Genomic DNA, 18,177 nt, shown 5'->3' on the forward strand with positions numbered 1-18,177 from the left:
TCATAATCTCCAATCCTCACTCCTATTTCATTTGGATCCCATTTATTACTTCATGAATGAATGCACACAAAATAATAATAATAATAATCGATATCCAATTAACAGGCATAGATTCCAATAAACAAATACCATTAAGAACTCATTAATAAGTTGAATCGGTATAGAATCACCCATTAAGAATCTGTTAATGAGTTAGGTCATTATAGACTCGAACATTAGGCTTTAGAACTTATAAAAGGATATGAAAATAATAGGTCAATCTGTAACCAACCATAAGGACAAACCCAACCCGTTTGCAGGTTAGTCGGTTAGTCAGTTGGAGAAATGTGATATATCACATGTCATTATACAAATAATAGAATATGTGTATTAAAAAGTTAATTACATAAAAAATAAACACTTATATAAAACAGGTGATGTAGTACGTGTTCCAAAAAAATTCGTTGGGCCTAAAAGCAGGCAGTCGCTCGGGTCAGCTGCTCTGTCGATCTCTTCTGCTTCGTCTTCCCTTTCTCTCTGCATTCACGAGACCACGATGTGGAGGAACTCGAAGACTTTATCTTCCAAGTTCCCAATATCCAACAACCCACTCTACCACCTGTCTTCCGCCTCCTCCTCCGCCGCACAAGGCGGCGTTCGACCTGCGCTGCTCTCTCACTCCCTTACCCAATCATACCCCTACTCCCCTACGCCTTCGCCTTCAGATTCTCTCAAGCTCGGGCTTCACCGAGCCGATGGAGTCGGAGCCCTTCCTGCGGCGGCTGATCTCGCGTCTTTGGCTTCCAGGGCTTCGCACTTGGCCCGCCACTATGGCCGCTGCTATTGGGAGCTCTCCAAAGCTCGCCTCAGGTACTCATTTCCACCATTTCCTCAATCTATTCAATCATTTTTCATCATTTAACAATTAAAAAATTGTGTTCTCTAAGATTTATTGATAATTTCGGTGACAGTTGTAGATATTTTTTTTTGTGATTATTTGATATGTTTAATCTTATGTTGATTCCTTTTATTCTTTTTTAATATGTTTGATTTTCTGTTGAAAAACACCATTTAATTTCCATTAAAAACCAATACAATCTTGGGAAGATGGCTACAATAAACATATTTTGACATTTGATTTGCAGAAATTATCATTTTCGGTAACAACAACATATTGATCATATATTGGCGACACAAGTCACACAACGATGATATAATGACGACATAATAAACACTAATCATTTTTGCAAAGAAATGTCGAAATATGTTTACTGTAGCTAATTGCCCTACAACCTTTGTGCACAAGGTGTCAACTTTAAACAAACTAGGTTGCAGAAACAATAATTTATTTTCTTTCGACAACCTGGACCTTAAACCAAAATTAGGGTATCGAAGATGGTATTCAAACATCACCTAAAATCAGCTAGCACACTGCAGCCCCACAAAACCTTTTCCTATTCACAACCAGACAATTTTATACCTCTCAAAAATCAGGGAAACACCCAGCTAGAACTACCCAGAACACATTTCCTTGCTACACGATCTCACTCATAGTTTTAGAACCGTAGGACAATGGAGAAGCACTGGACCTGCACTTTTAACCCAACTTTTAATTCACTGTACACTTGTGTGGAGACAAATGGATGTGTAGTCTTCTCCTTCGAGTCATATCATAGGCAGCTCACCAAGGAAAAACCAAATCAATAAATAGAGATGGATTGTCACATAAACCAAGAAGCTGCCTCACGATTATAATAAACTCCACTTCTAGCATCTCATCTAACATGATATAAAATTATAATGAATATTTTCCAAAAAAGACAACAAAGAAGTGAGCTCCCTCAATTTGCATCATTGGAAATTTTCCTGAAGCCAAAACCTCAGCTCAATGGAATAGAAGTTTTGATAAATCTAGTGAAGGGGAATTTTGTAGTAAATGGACATATTGTACAAGTGAGGAGACTAGTTATTCAAAACTGACTCACAAACCGTTTTCTCATCCTAGATTTCATCCTCTCTTCATGTACCATGGCTAACTTGCAGGAAGATTTAAGGGACTCTTATCCTTGAAAATTTTATTAAGGGCTTAGACTCAAATCTCCTCACAACAGACTTTGCATCCCACCCAGGTTCATTTAACCTTACTCGTTTTCAATATAAACATTCATAAAGGATCCCTTTCTTAAGGAAATATCCATTGTCACTTAGCAAGAAAGTATTTATTTTCCACCTCCATCTAAGTTATCACTTAGTATGCCATTTTTTTCAACTCCTGAATTCAGAACTCGGTTTGATTGCTCTTTTGGAAAAGGATGTTTTGCTTCCACATGTGAAAGAAGTATTTGGTGTATTTTCATTTATGCATTAAACATATACCTTCTGTGTTCATAGCGGATTGTCTTCTACCTGGGGATTTACAAGTTTTGTCATTCAAACTTACTTTAAGATTTCTTCTTATGTAATTTTCACTTTTACTTCAGCATGTTAGTCGTTGCAACTTCTGGAACTGGCTTTGTTCTTGGAAGCGGCCATGCCATTGATTTTGGTGGACTTTGTTGCACATGTGCTGGTACCATGATGGTTGCAGCATCTGCTAATTCCTTAAATCAGGTTTGCTCTTCAGTAACAGATTTTTTTCTTTCAACACACACACACACACACACACAATATATATACAGAAGTGGAACTAACTGGTTGGTCGGTATGCGAAGAGATGTCTCCCTTGTAACAGGAGTACATACACACGCAACATATTTTCTTGGTCTATTAAACTTCGATCTAAGATACAAGTAGGAATGAAGCTTAGCATGGAATCCAACTATGAAGGGGACCGATATGAAAATTATGAACAAAATATTTGATGATAATTTGAACCATTTCAAGATTAATGATTTTCTAAAAGTTCATTTTGTTTCATTTTGATGGTGCAGTTTCTAATTTTCAATGTTTAGGCCCATTTGATCATTTTTGAGTAGTTAATGGCTCACTATATGCAGTACCTGTAGTTTTGCGTATCTAAATTTTACTAGATAAGGTGTTCAATCATTGTAATTTTTTGGTTTTAGGTGTTTGAGAAGCAAAATGATGCCAAAATGAACAGAACGAAGAACAGACCACTACCTTCAGGACGCATTACAATCCCTCATGCAGTCACCTGGGCATCCGCTGCTGGTTTAGCTGGAACTGCTTTGTTGGCAAGCAAGGTGCTCAAGTGAATTCTCACTTCTGTAAATGTTATGTGACATTAAATTTCTGATTTCCATCACCTCAAATGTTTGATCGGCTGTGAGTTTGGGGACTAATGTTGCCACTCTTATGACAAGGTTGTTGCAGGCTAATATGTTGGCAGCTGGTCTTGGAGCCTCCAATTTAATACTTTATGCGTTTGTGTACACTCCGTTGAAGCAGATTCACCCAGTGAATACATGGGTTGGTGCTGTTGTTGGGGCTATCCCTCCACTTTTAGGGTAATTGATTCGTGATTTTCTTTGAGCTACATGCTATTTTCATTGGACTTATTGGAGTTCCTTTATTTTTTGCTTTGACTATTGAAAATTTATGTTTTCAGCTAACTTGTAGTAGCTTAAATGTTAGTTGTTGCAATATATTTTGGCAGCCCAAACCTGATCACAATTTTCTCCAATCCCCATTAAGCTTTAAATAAAAACCAAGTTTGTTTCCCAAAATCTGTTGAAAAGTACCCACTGTTGTACTAAATATTTAATACACATATGTTATAACTGCATATTCCCCCAGTATATTTTTTTTTCTCGGTCCTGCCCATGACCTCCCTCTGTGGTCTGAAATTTTTTGTCAATATCTATGAACTTAGCTCGTAGCTTCCACTTGTTCAATAGTAAAATAGATCTCTCTCTCTCTCTCTCTCTCTCTCTCACGGTCGCGCACACACACATATTAAGTGTGTTTCCATGTGCATACACCTTGTAGATGGGACCATTTTCAAGTTGATGATTTTGAACCACCCCATCTAGAGGTGGTTCACTTTGCTTCATCATCTGATTGCTATAACACTCCTGTATCCTAGGACTGCACCACAAGGAACACAATTGTTGATCGGTTTGTCTTGGCATGCATATGGGAAGATGATTGACCATCACTTACTACTCTCTGATATCCCATTTTATCTGCCTCAAAGACTTTTAGATATGAAGATTCTAACACTGCAGCCACACACCCTGCCAATCAACTTTGGTCTTAGGATGTTATTATGGGATAGTCATCACTGTATGATTTAACTCTTTTTTTATTATTCATCCAAGTATAATTCTTATTTATTCTTCTTGAAAAAAGTGGATAAAGATCTAGTTCTCTTTTCTATAATTGTCTCCGTGTTGAATTTCCCCTTGCAGTATTCTTATACTCTGTTTTGAACTTCATATGTGTGTATTTCGGGAAGTTAATGAACCTTAGCTTCTCTTGCAGATCTGAACTGATATGCTTGTTTGATCTAATTATGAGTAATGACATAAATAAGTTATTATCAAAGACTGACTTTTCCTGCATGCTAGCTCATGATTTCTCTTTTGGGCTTTCAGTTGGGCTGCAGCTTCCGGGCAGGTTTCCCTCAATGCAATGCTACTCCCAGCTGCTCTATACTTTTGGCAAATACCTCATTTTATGGCCCTAGCATACTTGTGCCGTGATGACTATGCCGCTGGAGGGTATGGACTTTTGGGTCTTTCTTGGTCTTACTTTAACATTTATGTCATCAGTTGAAAAGATTCACATATTGCACTGAGAAATTGTTTCAGAACAGGAGTTTTTATTTCCTGCCTTCGCCTTCATGATGTGGGCCTTGTATCTGTTCGTGTAAATAATTAATCAACATCCAATGATGCCCTTCGAGTTCAAGGCAGAAAGAGTTATAGACAGCTTTTTTTACCTTTTGAGAGCGAGTGGCATGAGCATACTGTTTTTCTATCCAATTTACTTACTCTTTTAAATGATTAGCATGAGATTTTAGGAACTTGCCATCGACTGATTGTCTAGATAGATCGTGTATGGGGTAGGTGGGATCTTTGTTTGTGTGATGGTGGTCCACATAGTATTGATGCAGTTCACTTGGCTCCTTCCTCTCTAATCCTTTTCCGTTTGTTGCATATTCAGGTTTAGGATGTTCTCCCTTGCTGATGCTTCTGGTCGGAGAACAGCCTCAGTGGCTTTAAGGAATTGCATATACATGATCCCGTTGGGGTTCTTGGCCTATGACTGTAAGTCCAAGACTCACAAACCCTCTTTCTTTTTCTTACCGTGTTTCTATTTGTATTTTTGTATTTCTGTTGGTGGTTGTCTTCTCGTAAAGATCTTTGAGCGCTTTTCTTTTTCTTCCTCTTTTCTACCAATGTTCGATAAATTTAATTTCTTGATCATCGTGGTACGTCTATAAGCGGTTGATTAATCAGACATGTCATCTTTGTTATTATGCAACTCTCTTCGTCGTAGAATGACTAACTTAATCCTTGCTTGAGAGCAATCTTTGGCCTTTGATCACTAAGCAGAGAATAATTAATGTTGGGTTCCACCCATTTCATCTGTCTGCAGGGGGTATGACGTCCGGATGGTTTTGTCTTGAATCTACTCTTCTTACTCTCGCCATAGCTGCAACATCATTTTCGTTCTATCGAGACCGGACTAGACATAAAGCAAGGAAGATGTTTCATGCCAGCCTTCTTTATCTTCCTGTATTTATGTCTGGGATTCTGTTTCACCGTATCGTTGAAAACCAGCAATGCCTTACTGAGGAGAATTTCGAGAGTAGCGTTGAGCTTTCGTTGCCCTCACAAGACGGCAATGTCAATCGGAAGAATAGGTTGAGGAATTCCACAGATGGCACGCAAGTTCGCCCGCCTGTATCATACGCCTCAATTGCACCATTTCCGTTTCTCCCAGTTCCTTCGTATGCCGCCCCGTGATATGTTTCTGGATCCCTAGTTTTTTACAATGAAATGTCGAAAGCTGCCCAATAAAGTATTTTTGTTCTAAGAGCGGTGTCTATATACACATTTGTTTCGAATTTAAATTTCATTATTCTTTTATATTAGCGAACAAGAAGACATACAAATTTTAAAAAATAAAATCTCGTCATTTGGAATTCCTTAGAAATTTAAGTTTGCTAATCCCAAATAACTGCCCGGCCAGGCCAGCTTAAGTTTCTGTATGACATCCGCAAAGCCGAAAAGAGTGATTTAGTACCTGCATCAACCACATGATCTAGTTGCTCAGCTTTTGGGAGGGTTGTGCGCCTCCTGTTCTATTGAGATAGCTCCTAAACGCCGTGGTTGCTGGTTGAATCACGGGTTTGTGCACTCATTCGATGGTCGTTAACTAATGAGGCGATTGCCCTACAGTTGTTTTTGTGAAGACAAGTCCAGTCGTCTTTGTGTTCTTAAGCTCGAGTACAGGCGTGCTGTCACCTGACACTCCGGTGATATGCCGAAGTTCCCACCTTGGGTTGGTGAAATGAACCTTTCCATTTGCATTTCACATATCCTGGAAGGCTTCCAAGAACTAACTTGCCATAAGTGTCTCTTCTTCAACGATCAAACCAGCTGCAACCGGGATTTTTTTGTACTCCGTTATCTCTCATGACTTGTCTAACCTGTGCAGATCCTTCCCATTCCTCCACGTCTGCAAATATGTTAGACAGCTGAACGTAAGCACCTGAGTTCTCAGAATCAAGCTCAATGATTCGCTCTGCCATTCTCTTCCCAAGATCCTTGCGTCCATGAGCTACACAACCTCTTAGGACTGATGACAATATGCTTGCATCTGCCTTAAAAGGCATCACTTCAACGAGATTCATTGCTTCCTCAAGGCAACCAGCGCGAGAGAAAAGATCAATCATGCAAGTGTAGTGTTCGATGCCTGGATCGATATGATAATCCTGTTTCATCTTGTAAAACCATTTCCGTCCATCTTCAACCAACCCACTATGATCACAGGCAGACAAAACCCCTGTAAATGTAATCTCATTGGGTTTCACTCCCAAAAGCCTCATGTCATTGAAAAGAGCTAGCGCTTCAATTCCGTGACCATTTGTAGCATAACCAATCAACATCGAATTCCAAGCAACTTCGTCGGACTTTGCCATTCTGTCAAACAGTTTTCGCCCACTTTTAACAAGACCACACTTGCAATACAAATCAACAAGCGAGTTACATACAATTTCATCACAATCGAGCCCAAGGATGGTAGTTCTGGCAAAAACCTGTTCGCCATATTCAAGTGAGGATATATTAGCACATGAACTGAGCACACTAGCAAGGCTAAACTTGTCCATCCTCAAGTCCAGCTTGTTCATCTGCCTGAAAAGATCCAATGCTTCAATCGGACAACCATTTTGACTAAGGCCTACGATCATTGAATTCCAAGATACCAAGCTTTTACTTGGAATTGCCTCGAAAACCTGTACAGCGTCTTCAACTCTCCCACAATTTGAATACACAGTGATCATACAATTAAGCAATATTGTGTCAAAGGTTTGCAGCTCACTAAACAATCTGCAAGCGTCAATAGGACTTCCACACTTCGAGTATGCATCAAGAATAGCACTTGCAACAATAACATTCCCGATCAGCCCAACTTTGCAGGCATGTGCGTGCATTTGTTCAGCATGTCTAAGGACGCCTGAGATACTAATGGCACTCAAAACACTTGCAAGCGTAAATGAATTTCCACGAACACCATTACTCAGCATTTCATTGAAGAGAATTAATGCTCCATTGTCTTCATTATTGTTTACATATCCAGAAATCAATGAATTCCACAACGGAATATCCGGATTGCTTTTTGTATCGAAAACTCTTCTTGCATCATTCATTCTACCGCAATTTCCATAACCTGAAATCAATGCTGAGAGAGAGTAATCATCTGGTTCCTTCATCATGTTTAAAATGTGGCCCGCGCTATCCAAATCCCCGCACTTCGTGTAAAAGTTAACCAACGAACTAGCCAAAACAGAGTCAAATTCAACTTCATCAATGAAAATGCGCGCATGGATTTGCTTGCCCCAACCCAGCGCAAGCAAATCGGCACAAGCTCCAACAACAGTAGCCAACACAAACTTATATTCACTTGACAATTCCAACGCGTCCGAATTCAATTCCTTGAAAAGCCTTAAAGCCTCTCCAGGACACCCATTTTTGGCACATCCATGAATCATAGAATTCCAAACACTCCAATTTCTCCTAGGCATGTCATTGAACAAACCCCGAGCAATCTCTAGCTTACCCGCTTTAGCAAGCCCCGAAACAACCAAATTCCACGTAAAATCATCCTTATGGGACATAGCTTCAAACAACTCCAAAGACTTTTCTTGGTCCCCAGATTTCATATAACCTTCTATCAACGTGTTCCAGGAGAAACAGTTTCTCTGGGGCATTTCGTCGAACAGTTTCCGTGCATCAGCCATGCTTCCGCATTTCCCATACATCTGCATCAGACGGTTTCCGAGCGTGACGGCAGAGTTTAAAACACCCTTTTGGAGGAAGATAAGGTGGAGCTGCTTTCCGATGTGGATTGAATGGTGGGTGTTGCAGGAATGGAGAATTCGAACCAATGCTTGCAGGTCAAGGCTCATTCTTTAAAGTGTTGAATTGTAATATGCGCGTGTTTGCAAGGAATGCAAACAGAGCAGCCCTCCGCTTACTCCCGCAGAGCCGGTGCACAGCCCAGCCGAAAAGACAACTTGTCTTGTGCCTAGTTTTGACTCTATTTTCCAACCTATGGTTTTAGAAAAATTAATGAAAATGATTTGAAATTTTTGAAGGTTAACGATAAAGATAAAACAAATGATAAAGTAAATAGTATTATGATTGACTTTTTAGTGTAAAAATATAATTTTGCGTTAAAATGAACAATATTGGGAGCTTTTCGTTAAAATTCCTGGAGTTTTAACTATTTTTAAAATGGGCAAAAGAGTTTCTAGTTTCTTTACCTTGTTATCAACGTGGTGCAATGAGACTTATATGTTGCTGGAATCATATATATCGAGTATGAAATCACTGAGTACCGGTCAACTAAGGAACCTCGGTAACCCTCTAAAGGCCCCCGCTTCGACACCCTTGCTGAAGCGCACGGATCAATCTCACAACACTTGACTACTCCCATGACTAATGGAAGATTTCTCTCCAACTTGAAGGCAATGCGAAAAGTTGCAACACCACGATAAATGCACTCAATCCCACGTTGGCCGAAGTCAAGGAATCTTTTCCAACTTTGTCGGGTAACTTCTACTCCATTCAAAAGGGTAATTGCCATTACTACTTAAACACTATATTACTATTAAACTCGCCCACGTGACACCTTAAACATACTTTGCTAACTTAAGCATTGGAGGCTCTTAGGCCAGAACCACACCAATGCCCTTCGATACTTACTTTACCTTCCTTGCAAGTTGTTTCACCCATCTACCCTTGACCGGATGCCTTTGCGAAGGTCCTCACACCGTTCTTTACGTTGATCCGAAGTCTATTAGATTTTATGCATCAACACACTTAAAAGCAATATAAGAGTCTTGCGTTGTCATCAACTTAATAAACGATCAAACAATCAATTCGACTGAAGGCTCAAATTGATAGAATTTGATTGTATTATGGCGTAAAGTAAGAAAATTGAAGCTGCATGGTCATTTTAAAAACCATATGTATACTTTTCATTCTCCTGTCATTGCAGTAATCTAATAGAACCGACCAAATTGGCCGATCCAAACTATAACAGCCGATATGCTTTGGTTTTGACCAAATAAAAAAAAAAGCAAAAAAAAAAAAAGAAGTTAAACAGCCTAAAATTGGACTAAACCTTAATAAATTCAGTTTGATTACCGTTTGAGCTTTTATAAATTGAGCTAAACCGAATCAGATTGACTACTGAAACATTGAATTTAGAAATTAATAAAACCAAACCAGACCAACTACTTATATGTTGAATTTGGTTTGGGTCAACTATACTTTTGAGTAAAATCGAGCTATTTTTGTTGCAAAAAAAAAAAAGTTAACGGCCCAAAGTATAAAAAAAAAAAAATTTAACGAAAAACTTCTGGTGCTGTTTACTTTAACGAAAAACTACATTTTTACACTAAAAAGTCAATTCTGATACTATTCACTTTATCCTTTATTTTATAATTTTCGTTAAACCTCAAAGTTTTCAAACCATTTTTATTAATTTCCTAAAAAATAAATAAATAAATAAATAAAATTACCGGGTGACTTTGAAGCTAAAATGGCAGCTAGCATTGTCCGGGGGAGGGTCCTCCACAATCCAAAGAATCCAATCCAAGAAAAATGGCAACACCAGTAGCAGCAGCAGGTGATTCTCTGCTTCTCAATCCACGGCCATGGCGTTCCTTCTCCTATCTCCACCAGAACGGTGCGTTTCTCTCTACTCAGGCCAAGAACAATCAACACAACCAGAAGCAGAAGCTCACACTCTCTTCCAAAACGACCAGGAGCCGCGTCGTTTCTTCCGCCTTGCCCTTCGACCTCTCCCCTCCTCCCATCGACCACGACCTCCTTGTAAGTCGCTCCCCCTCCTCCTCCTAGTCCTAGGTAGGATTTCTGTGTTTGTGTTGTCGGGAATTTGGAACAAGAACTTAGGTAAGAAGAACAATGTTGGAAATTGCAGGACACTGTGGCAACTGCAGGAGCAAAGGTTTCTGATGATGGGATTATCGAAACTTTCGATAACGATGACCAAGCATTGGATGCGGCTGACAATGGTGTCGCGGTGCGTGTTTTTCGCACTATTTTTCAGTTCTTGCACAGTTTTTGAGTTGGATATTTGTGGGTTTGCATGCTTGAGAACTTGGTAATTGATAAAAGATGTTGAATTGCAAGATTTATAACGTTAATTATTGATGGTTTAGCGAGTTTTCGACAATCTGAATTTGTCCCGAGAACTTTTGTTTCCGAATGTGGGTTTGTTCACAAGATTGATGTTAAGTTACCATCTGCTGAAATTTCCTATGTCAGAAAAGAAAAAGGCATGATCTTTGAGTTCTTTGTTACATTCCTTAAAAAAAGCTTCTGCATTACGCTGTATTTTTGACGTGCTTTTCTCATTTAGTGCGCTGTCCTTTCCCGATTCTCTGCTCGATATTATGTCTAACTTTGGATCAAAATGCAATTTAAGCCGGCAAATATCTGATTTTAAGGCAGCATTTTCGGTTGTGCATTTATATCAATAAAATGTGTACTTGTATATCAACATAGGCTTGCCATGTAAACAGCTGCAAATTTGAACTGGATGACTTGAATCAGTGAGACTAGATGACATAAGATTGGTTCTTACCTGTGTGTAGTTTTCTTTAGGTACTGTACACTAGTTTCTTCACAAAATTGAAGTTTTTTTTTATGTCTGTACGTATTAGAGCATCAATGCTAAGTTTAAACGAGGTTTAAGTGTATCGCTTGATTTTGTGAAACCTTTATTCTGATTTTCTAAATTGCATATATTGCCTCAGGTCGTGGACCTCTCACATTTTGGACGGATAAGAGGTATATTATCTTTCCTGTTACTTTCCTCAAGTATATTAACTGAATTGGAAACTTACCTGTTTGTACTTTTCTAGAGGCATGAGATTCTGTTTCCTAATAAGGCCACTTTTCACAAGGAATTGGAGATTGCATTACATTTGCTTCCCTACTTTGTCACCAAGCAATTGGTTGGCCTTAGGTTTCCCAATTGGATAAATGACAATCACAAGATGTCACAATGAATATGTTTCAATCAGATAAGTGATTATATTATTAGAAAACTGAGAGTTACAGTCGAACGAACCATAGTCCAAAATAGAGAACCCTCACATGATGCAAATCAGTAAAAAGGACAGTTATAACTGCAGCTGTCCAAACAAATGTAATCAAGAACCCGGCAATCCAGCCAGGAAAACATAAAACAATTATTTATGTTGAAATTTAGAAGAAAAGGACACTCACAGAAAGCATGAGGAACAGATGCCCAAAGTACCAGTTTATCTTTATCCAATAGGTATTAAAATATAATTTTGGAGTAGCTTGGTCCTTCTAGGCAAACATGTTGCTCTCTTGTGTAGAGCTGTTGGAGTAGCGTGGTCCCTGCTCCAAGGCATTAAGTTGCTTGACCAGATGCCCATGCAGCGTACCAGTTACCAAGTCAAGCTCCTTGTGTAGCTAAGTCAAGATGAGTCGAGCGTCCGTTTATTCATTTTGGTATATCCTTGTGAGCATATACAAGAAACACTACTAAAGTGTCAGTGATGCAGGTCTTTTCTTGCACATTAGTTTTCAAGGTGTTGTCTTTGGTTATTATGTTTTTCACCTGGTCATCCTTTGTTTTCAGGTCATAGTCTTTTGCTAAATGTTAGAGACTTAAATATATGTCAAGCCGGTAGTATTTGGTGTTCACGGATGCCTTACTGTGTTTTTCCCTTGTGATATGAATTTGGCTGTTCATCATGAAGTTAGTGGAGAGGACCGTATCCAGTTTCTTCACAACCAAACCACTGCCAATTTTGAAAGCCTTCATCAAGGACAGGTAATATTTGGTGGGATGTAATCAGAAGTTGGTTGCATTTGTGCAGTGAACGCAAGTTTCTGTTTGATGCAACTTTTGTATTTATACAATATACAGGCTTGAGTAATAGGATTTCTGCTTGAAATCCATAGGGATGCGACACTGTTTTTGTTACACCAACAGCCCGGACAATAGATATTGCACATGCATGGATCATGGTAATCTTCCTTCTTTTTTTTAATTGTTTGGTTTCCCCGAATTTTAATTAATCTTCATATTTTTGTCATCAAGGCTGTTATTTATATATGATTTTTTGTGCTTCCAGAAAAATGCAGTAATGTTAGTCGTTTCACCTGTGACTTCGAGAAGTATCTCTGAAATGCTGCAAAAGTATGTGCGTCTTCTTTTAAGTTGCTGTTGTTTTTGGAAATTTTAAAGATGGTGTCTGTTGCATACCACAGCACTATGAAGTTACTAATGTAACTACAATTTTTCAAAAGAAGAGAACTTTACAAAGAAAGTTTTCACCTCTCCCAGATACCAGATCATTTGGAGATAGGGGGATGGACAATTTTCTATGCTGGTACAAGTTAGGGATGATCGGGAAGATTTTCAGTTGATATACATTTTATTTTGAATAAGTCCCATCCCATGTAATAAATGTCATCACTGTTCTTTGTTATCAATAGGTACATATTCTTTAATGACAAGGTAGAGATTCAAGACATCACTAAGCAAACTTGCTTCTTTGTTTTGGTAGGACCTAAAAGCAACCAAGTAAGGCCTCTTAACTCTTCTTCTATATGGCAATATTATTTTGGCCTTTGACATTGCTTTTTAGTATCCTGAAGCTTAATGATGTTATTGGTTTTCTTTTCAACGAGAACAGCTGATGAAGGAGTTAAACCTAGGTGACCTTGTTGAACAACCATATGGCACACATCAGCATTTTAGTGTAAGCGTTAGTTCTGATTTCATCATTTTTTGGAACAACATGAGAGTTGAAAGTCAATTTATTCTTTTCAAGAGAGCTTATTAAGACATCCGATTACTTTGCAGGTTGACGGGATGCCTATAACTGTGGGAGTGGGAAATGTCATTTCTGAAAAAGGTTTTTCATTTTTGATGTCACCAGCTACCGCTGAATCAGTATGGAAAACTATTCTGTCACAGGGTGCTATCCCGATGGGCTCTAATGCATGGGAAAAACTACGAATTTTCCAAGGTAGAGAATTCGTGATTTAGATGTTGCTACTTTTACCCCTTTTTACATGAAAAATGCTTGGCTACAAAGTACTAGTGAGGAAGAACATCTTCCTCGCTGCTAAGCGGTCACTTCAAAGTTCAAAGTAATGCAACTCTCCACTTTCACAACATTAGTTTAAAAAGTCAACAAATTAAATGTCATCAGCGTTGGACCCACTTCACCAATTCATGTAAAAAATTGGTCACATCTCAACCAAACGGAGAAAATTGTACACACTAACTTCTTCATTATATATACTGATTATCATATGTTGACTATCATCTATTTTGTATTCTTAGCTACCAATTTGATTAACTTTGACAAGTTAGTGTGTACAAAGTCACCTAATATTTAAATTTCAGTGGCAGAAGATTTTTCATTTTCTTGTTGCTGTTTGAAACAACTGAAATTTGAAATTCGCTGAGTTCACATCAGTAATTTCATATACAATCTCACAGTGGACTAAAACATGCTTTTGGTGTTAACATGGAAAGGAAAATTTCTTATTTAATTCCTCATGTTTTAACAACAAATAAAGTAATTTTTATGGAATGCTATCAATGTATTAAAAGCGTGAGGCGTGGGCGAGGCGTCCGAGGGATAGCCTAGGTGTGAGGCGAAGCCTCACGGGACCTAAATTTTTTAATATATACACTGAGCGTACACTTATATTATATTAAAAAAAAAGATTATTAATCAATAATCACCCTAAGCACACACATATATTATAAATACATACACACACACACACACACACACATATATATATATATATACATATATTATATTATATATATAAAATAGAGGATGAAAAGCACAATGAGCATACATATAACAATGCACGTAGAAGGCACACACATCCATTATATAAAAAATAAAAATCAGAAAACAAGGTAGAGAGGTGATAGTGCAAGGAAGAGGTATGAGGTAGTTAAAACCCTACCCAAAATTTGGGTTTGGAAGTAATAAAAAAAATAAGTAAAAAAAATTAAAAAAAAAAAAAAAAATCCCTTAGGCACGCCTAGGCGGCTCCGGCGACGCCTTCCGCTCACTCCCTCAAAACAGAGGCGGCAACCCTCAAGCCCAGCCTCACAGGGCGCCTAGGCACGCCCTGAGGCGAGCCTTTTAAAACATTGAATGCTATAGCTGATTAGATATAGAAATATGTAATCAAAGGTTTCTTGATAAAAGTAGTGAGTATAATCTTTTATAGTTCAGTTTTCTGTGATTTTCCCACATGATCATTTGCCCCCGCTAACTTTTGCAGGAAGGCCAGCGCCTCAGAAGGAGCTTACCAATGAATATAATGTCTTGGAGGCTGGTCTCTGGAATTCAATCTCTTTAAACAAAGGTATCATACTCTTTACTGGTATACATCTTACAGAAAAATGAAAAAATAGCTGGTCCTTTTTTTTTTTTTTTTTTGGTCGAATAAAATAGCTGGTCTAATTCAATCTTTTTTGCAGGGTGCTACAAAGGACAAGAGACTATAGCTAGACTCATAACATATGATGGAGTCAAGCAACGACTTTGGGGGATTTGTCTAGCAGCGCCGGCAGAGGTTGGCAGCATTCTTACAGTTGGAGGGAAAAAGGTAGTAGTTGTTTAACTCTTAATGTATTGTTAAAACATTGGGAAATTGAAGCTCCATGTCACTGGTTGCGGGCAGAAAATGAAACACAAGCTTCATGGTTGGCATCATAACAGCTTTTGAAATTTTCACAGGTTGGAAAGCTGACAAGTTGCACATCTGGAAAAAAGGAATCTGGATATATTGGTTTAGGCTATATCAAGAGACAATCTGTTTCGGAGGGAGACACCGTAATTGTTGGAGATGCCATTACTGGAACAGTGGTAGAAGTACCTTTTCTTGCTGGGCAACGCCCACCATCGAAAAGCTCAAGCTCTTGAGGTGCAATAAACCCTACATTACAAATTTGAAACCCAATTTTTATTTGTGCTTGAGTTTTGTGGTTGTTTACCAAAACAAAACACAATGTGATAAGTAATAGGGAAAATGACAATCCTTTTGACGCTCTCCATCCAAAGGGAATAAATAGCATTAAGTTTAATTTGTGGTATTTTGTGCAAATGGTTGGTTACGTTTACCGTTGATTGGCTAGAGTCCAAGATTTTCAGTGCAGTGACACTCTACTCTAGGTTGTTTTCGTTTTGAACACATTTACTTCATCTTTTGTGCCAGATTCATACAAATTTGAAGTTTTCGCTCTTCATGGCAATCAAACACGCCAGTTATTTATATATAGTATTGGTAATCTGTATCTAACTGTATGTTAAATGCTGATTTGAATTATGTTACCTTGCCATATACATATTGATGTACTAATTGTGCTTATATGCATAAAACATTTGAACTTAGTTGGAAGATTAGGGTAAAGCATGTGGAGTTTAGGATTTAGCGTGTAGAATTTCTGTATGAAAGATAATTAGTTGCAAGCTTAACCGCAGTATTGGAAAACATAAGCAAAGGATTAGAAAGATTGCTAAGTTTGACACAAATACATTACACACTATCTGTTGCAAAATTCTCAGAGGAATTTATATGTATATTCATAGTTTCCACCGTAGAGCTTTGTACATGGCTAGATACTACAACAACAACAACAACAACAAAGCCTTTTAGATACTAGTGTGAGTATTTTTCTTTTCGTCCCAATGCTGATTGGTTCCTCTGCTCATAAGTCAGAAATGATGGAGAGATATTTGAACTGTTAATCATAAGAACAATCTTGTAGAATTTGAACTGCTTCTGCTAGGTTCTCGTCACTCAACTGTGTTGGAAAATTTACGAGACATGTGATCCGGAGGTCGCCTCTCTTTGTTGGCTCTTTAAGCTTTGGCATTCCCTGTCCTGGAATGACTTTTTCATAGCCATGATTTACGATGTCGTCTAATGAAAGTCTCATTTTGTCTCCTCCTAGCAGAGGAACTGGAAATGAGCAGCCTCCCAGTGCATCTGCCAGAGGGATCTCAACAGCGATTTCCAAATCGTCGCGGCCTGATCTTTTAAACAGATTGTGCCTCTTTTCATCTATCAAGAAGACTATGTCGGCTGGGAGGTACCCTGGTTTCTCATCGCCTTTTGCTTCAAATGTAATCTTCGTTCCTTTCCTCCATCCAGGCTGCACGTTTATTTTCAGTGTTTCCTCTTCTTGGACAATAATTCTGTAGATATATCATCACACACATCATTATATACATATATATACACACAGACTGTTTAATTATGTAAGAGTTTGTCAGCAACATTAGTAACAAACCCGGCATTGTTGATTACATCTCTTGTGATCTTGATCTTTTTTACACATCCGTGACACAACTCTTCAAGTGTGAATGCCAGCTTCTTCTCGATCGGAAGAGGTTTCTTTCTTGCAGTTGTTCGAGAGAACACAATGGGGGTTGTGCTCCTCCTGCTCACGCTTCTTGATAAAGACTCTGGTTGATCTGACGGGCCTGATTTACTGGCGTTTGATGATTGAGAGGTTGGTGATGGAGAGACCGGTGATGGAGTGGTGGGTGCTGAAGCGGCGGTGGGTGATGGTAAAGGTATTTCAGTCTCAGATGGGTGCCTCCGGCTCATATTTCTTGATGTAAGGGAAGGAATGTCAATCTCTGAAGTGCTCCTTCGACCCCTATTTCTCGAAATAGGGGCAGAGATTTCGGTCTCAGAGGCATTTCTTCGACTCATAATTCTCGATAATGATGAGGATGTCGGAGAGGTGCTCCGGCTTGCACATCTTGAGAAGCTCATCGGTGTAGGTGTCTTAGATCTTCTACTCGTTGTTCTTGAAAGACTTCGGCGGGAGAGGAAGTTATCATCAACACTTCGTTCGAAACTGCCTACCGGTGTCGTTGGATAACTAATCGTAAAATTTTCGTCCTCCTGCTCCTCAGTTTCAATCGTTATGCAGATCAAGCATAAAATTACATCAGGAACAAGCTAGAAAATTTTCCAACATCATGATACACGTAAATTTTGATATAAATCACGGAAAACATGTCATTAAATTTAACAAAACGTAATTACACGTCGGTAAATCACGTGTTAGTTGCATGATTAATGATTAGGGATTATGGTTTTGATGAGAGCATATGTTACCTTGTTGGTGTCGTGATTGTCCGTAAACTTGGATTCTCCATTCTTATTGTTGGGGGCCAATTTCATAACAAAGGATTTGTATCCCTTGCAAATATTCGAGATTCCGAGCATGTTGTAGAGATCCGACGTCGACGCTGAACGTGGACGATCCCCCATAAAGGGGAGGGGGAGGAGAGGAGGAGGAGGAGGAGGAGGAGGGTGGAGGAGGGAGGTCAATCGATCGATACCGGAAGAGAATGGCTGGGGATCCAAAGATGAAGAAGCGTTTCCTCAGGAGCTTTTGTGAGGCAAAATATTAGTGTTGTTTTTTGGGTGAGATGAA

General features: G+C 38.8%; 4 protein-coding genes across 5 annotated transcripts; 2 read left to right on the forward strand and 2 right to left on the reverse strand.

Moving 5' to 3' along the window:
* Positions 1-427: 427 nt before the first annotated feature.
* Positions 428-6,091, forward strand: LOC126632540 (protoheme IX farnesyltransferase, mitochondrial-like). Its single transcript, XM_050302965.1, has 7 exons — positions 428-849; positions 2,460-2,589; positions 3,045-3,182; positions 3,313-3,446; positions 4,536-4,661; positions 5,107-5,210; positions 5,542-6,091. The coding sequence occupies exons 1-7, from the start codon at positions 536-538 to the stop codon at positions 5,910-5,912; spliced, it is 1,317 nt and encodes a 438-aa protein (XP_050158922.1). The 5' UTR covers positions 428-535; the 3' UTR covers positions 5,913-6,091.
* Positions 6,003-9,099, reverse strand: LOC126632538 (putative pentatricopeptide repeat-containing protein At1g77010, mitochondrial). Its single transcript, XM_050302962.1, has 2 exons — positions 8,936-9,099; positions 6,003-8,721 (listed from the first exon to the last, which is right to left on the reverse strand). Exon 2 carries the CDS (start codon positions 8,576-8,578, stop codon positions 6,533-6,535), a length of 2,046 nt encoding a protein of 681 aa, XP_050158919.1. The 5' UTR covers positions 8,579-8,721; positions 8,936-9,099; the 3' UTR covers positions 6,003-6,532.
* A 1,135-nt stretch (positions 9,100-10,234) lies between these two features.
* On the forward strand, positions 10,235-17,032 carry LOC126632541 (putative transferase At1g60990, chloroplastic). 2 transcript variants are annotated; one of them, XM_050302967.1, is made up of 13 exons: positions 10,235-10,511; positions 10,621-10,722; positions 11,459-11,492; positions 12,437-12,510; positions 12,642-12,707; positions 12,815-12,879; positions 13,179-13,266; positions 13,379-13,444; positions 13,549-13,714; positions 15,003-15,086; positions 15,202-15,329; positions 15,461-15,647; positions 16,678-17,032. In XM_050302967.1, exons 1-12 carry the CDS (start codon positions 10,281-10,283, stop codon positions 15,644-15,646), a joined length of 1,290 nt encoding a protein of 429 aa, XP_050158924.1. In that variant the 5' UTR covers positions 10,235-10,280; the 3' UTR covers position 15,647; positions 16,678-17,032. The 2 variants fall into 2 exon arrangements, with proteins under 2 accessions (XP_050158924.1, XP_050158923.1); XM_050302966.1 differs by having other exon boundaries at positions 16,681-17,032.
* On the reverse strand, positions 16,207-18,177 carry LOC126632542 (uncharacterized). Its single transcript, XM_050302968.1, has 3 exons — positions 17,856-18,177; positions 17,017-17,639; positions 16,207-16,921 (listed from the first exon to the last, which is right to left on the reverse strand). The coding sequence occupies exons 1-3, from the start codon at positions 18,009-18,011 to the stop codon at positions 16,468-16,470; spliced, it is 1,233 nt and encodes a 410-aa protein (XP_050158925.1). The 5' UTR covers positions 18,012-18,177; the 3' UTR covers positions 16,207-16,467.

Source organism: Malus sylvestris, chromosome 8 (assembly GCF_916048215.2).
Source record: "Malus sylvestris chromosome 8, drMalSylv7.2, whole genome shotgun sequence".
NCBI classification, from domain to species: Eukaryota; Viridiplantae; Streptophyta; class Magnoliopsida; order Rosales; family Rosaceae; genus Malus; species Malus sylvestris.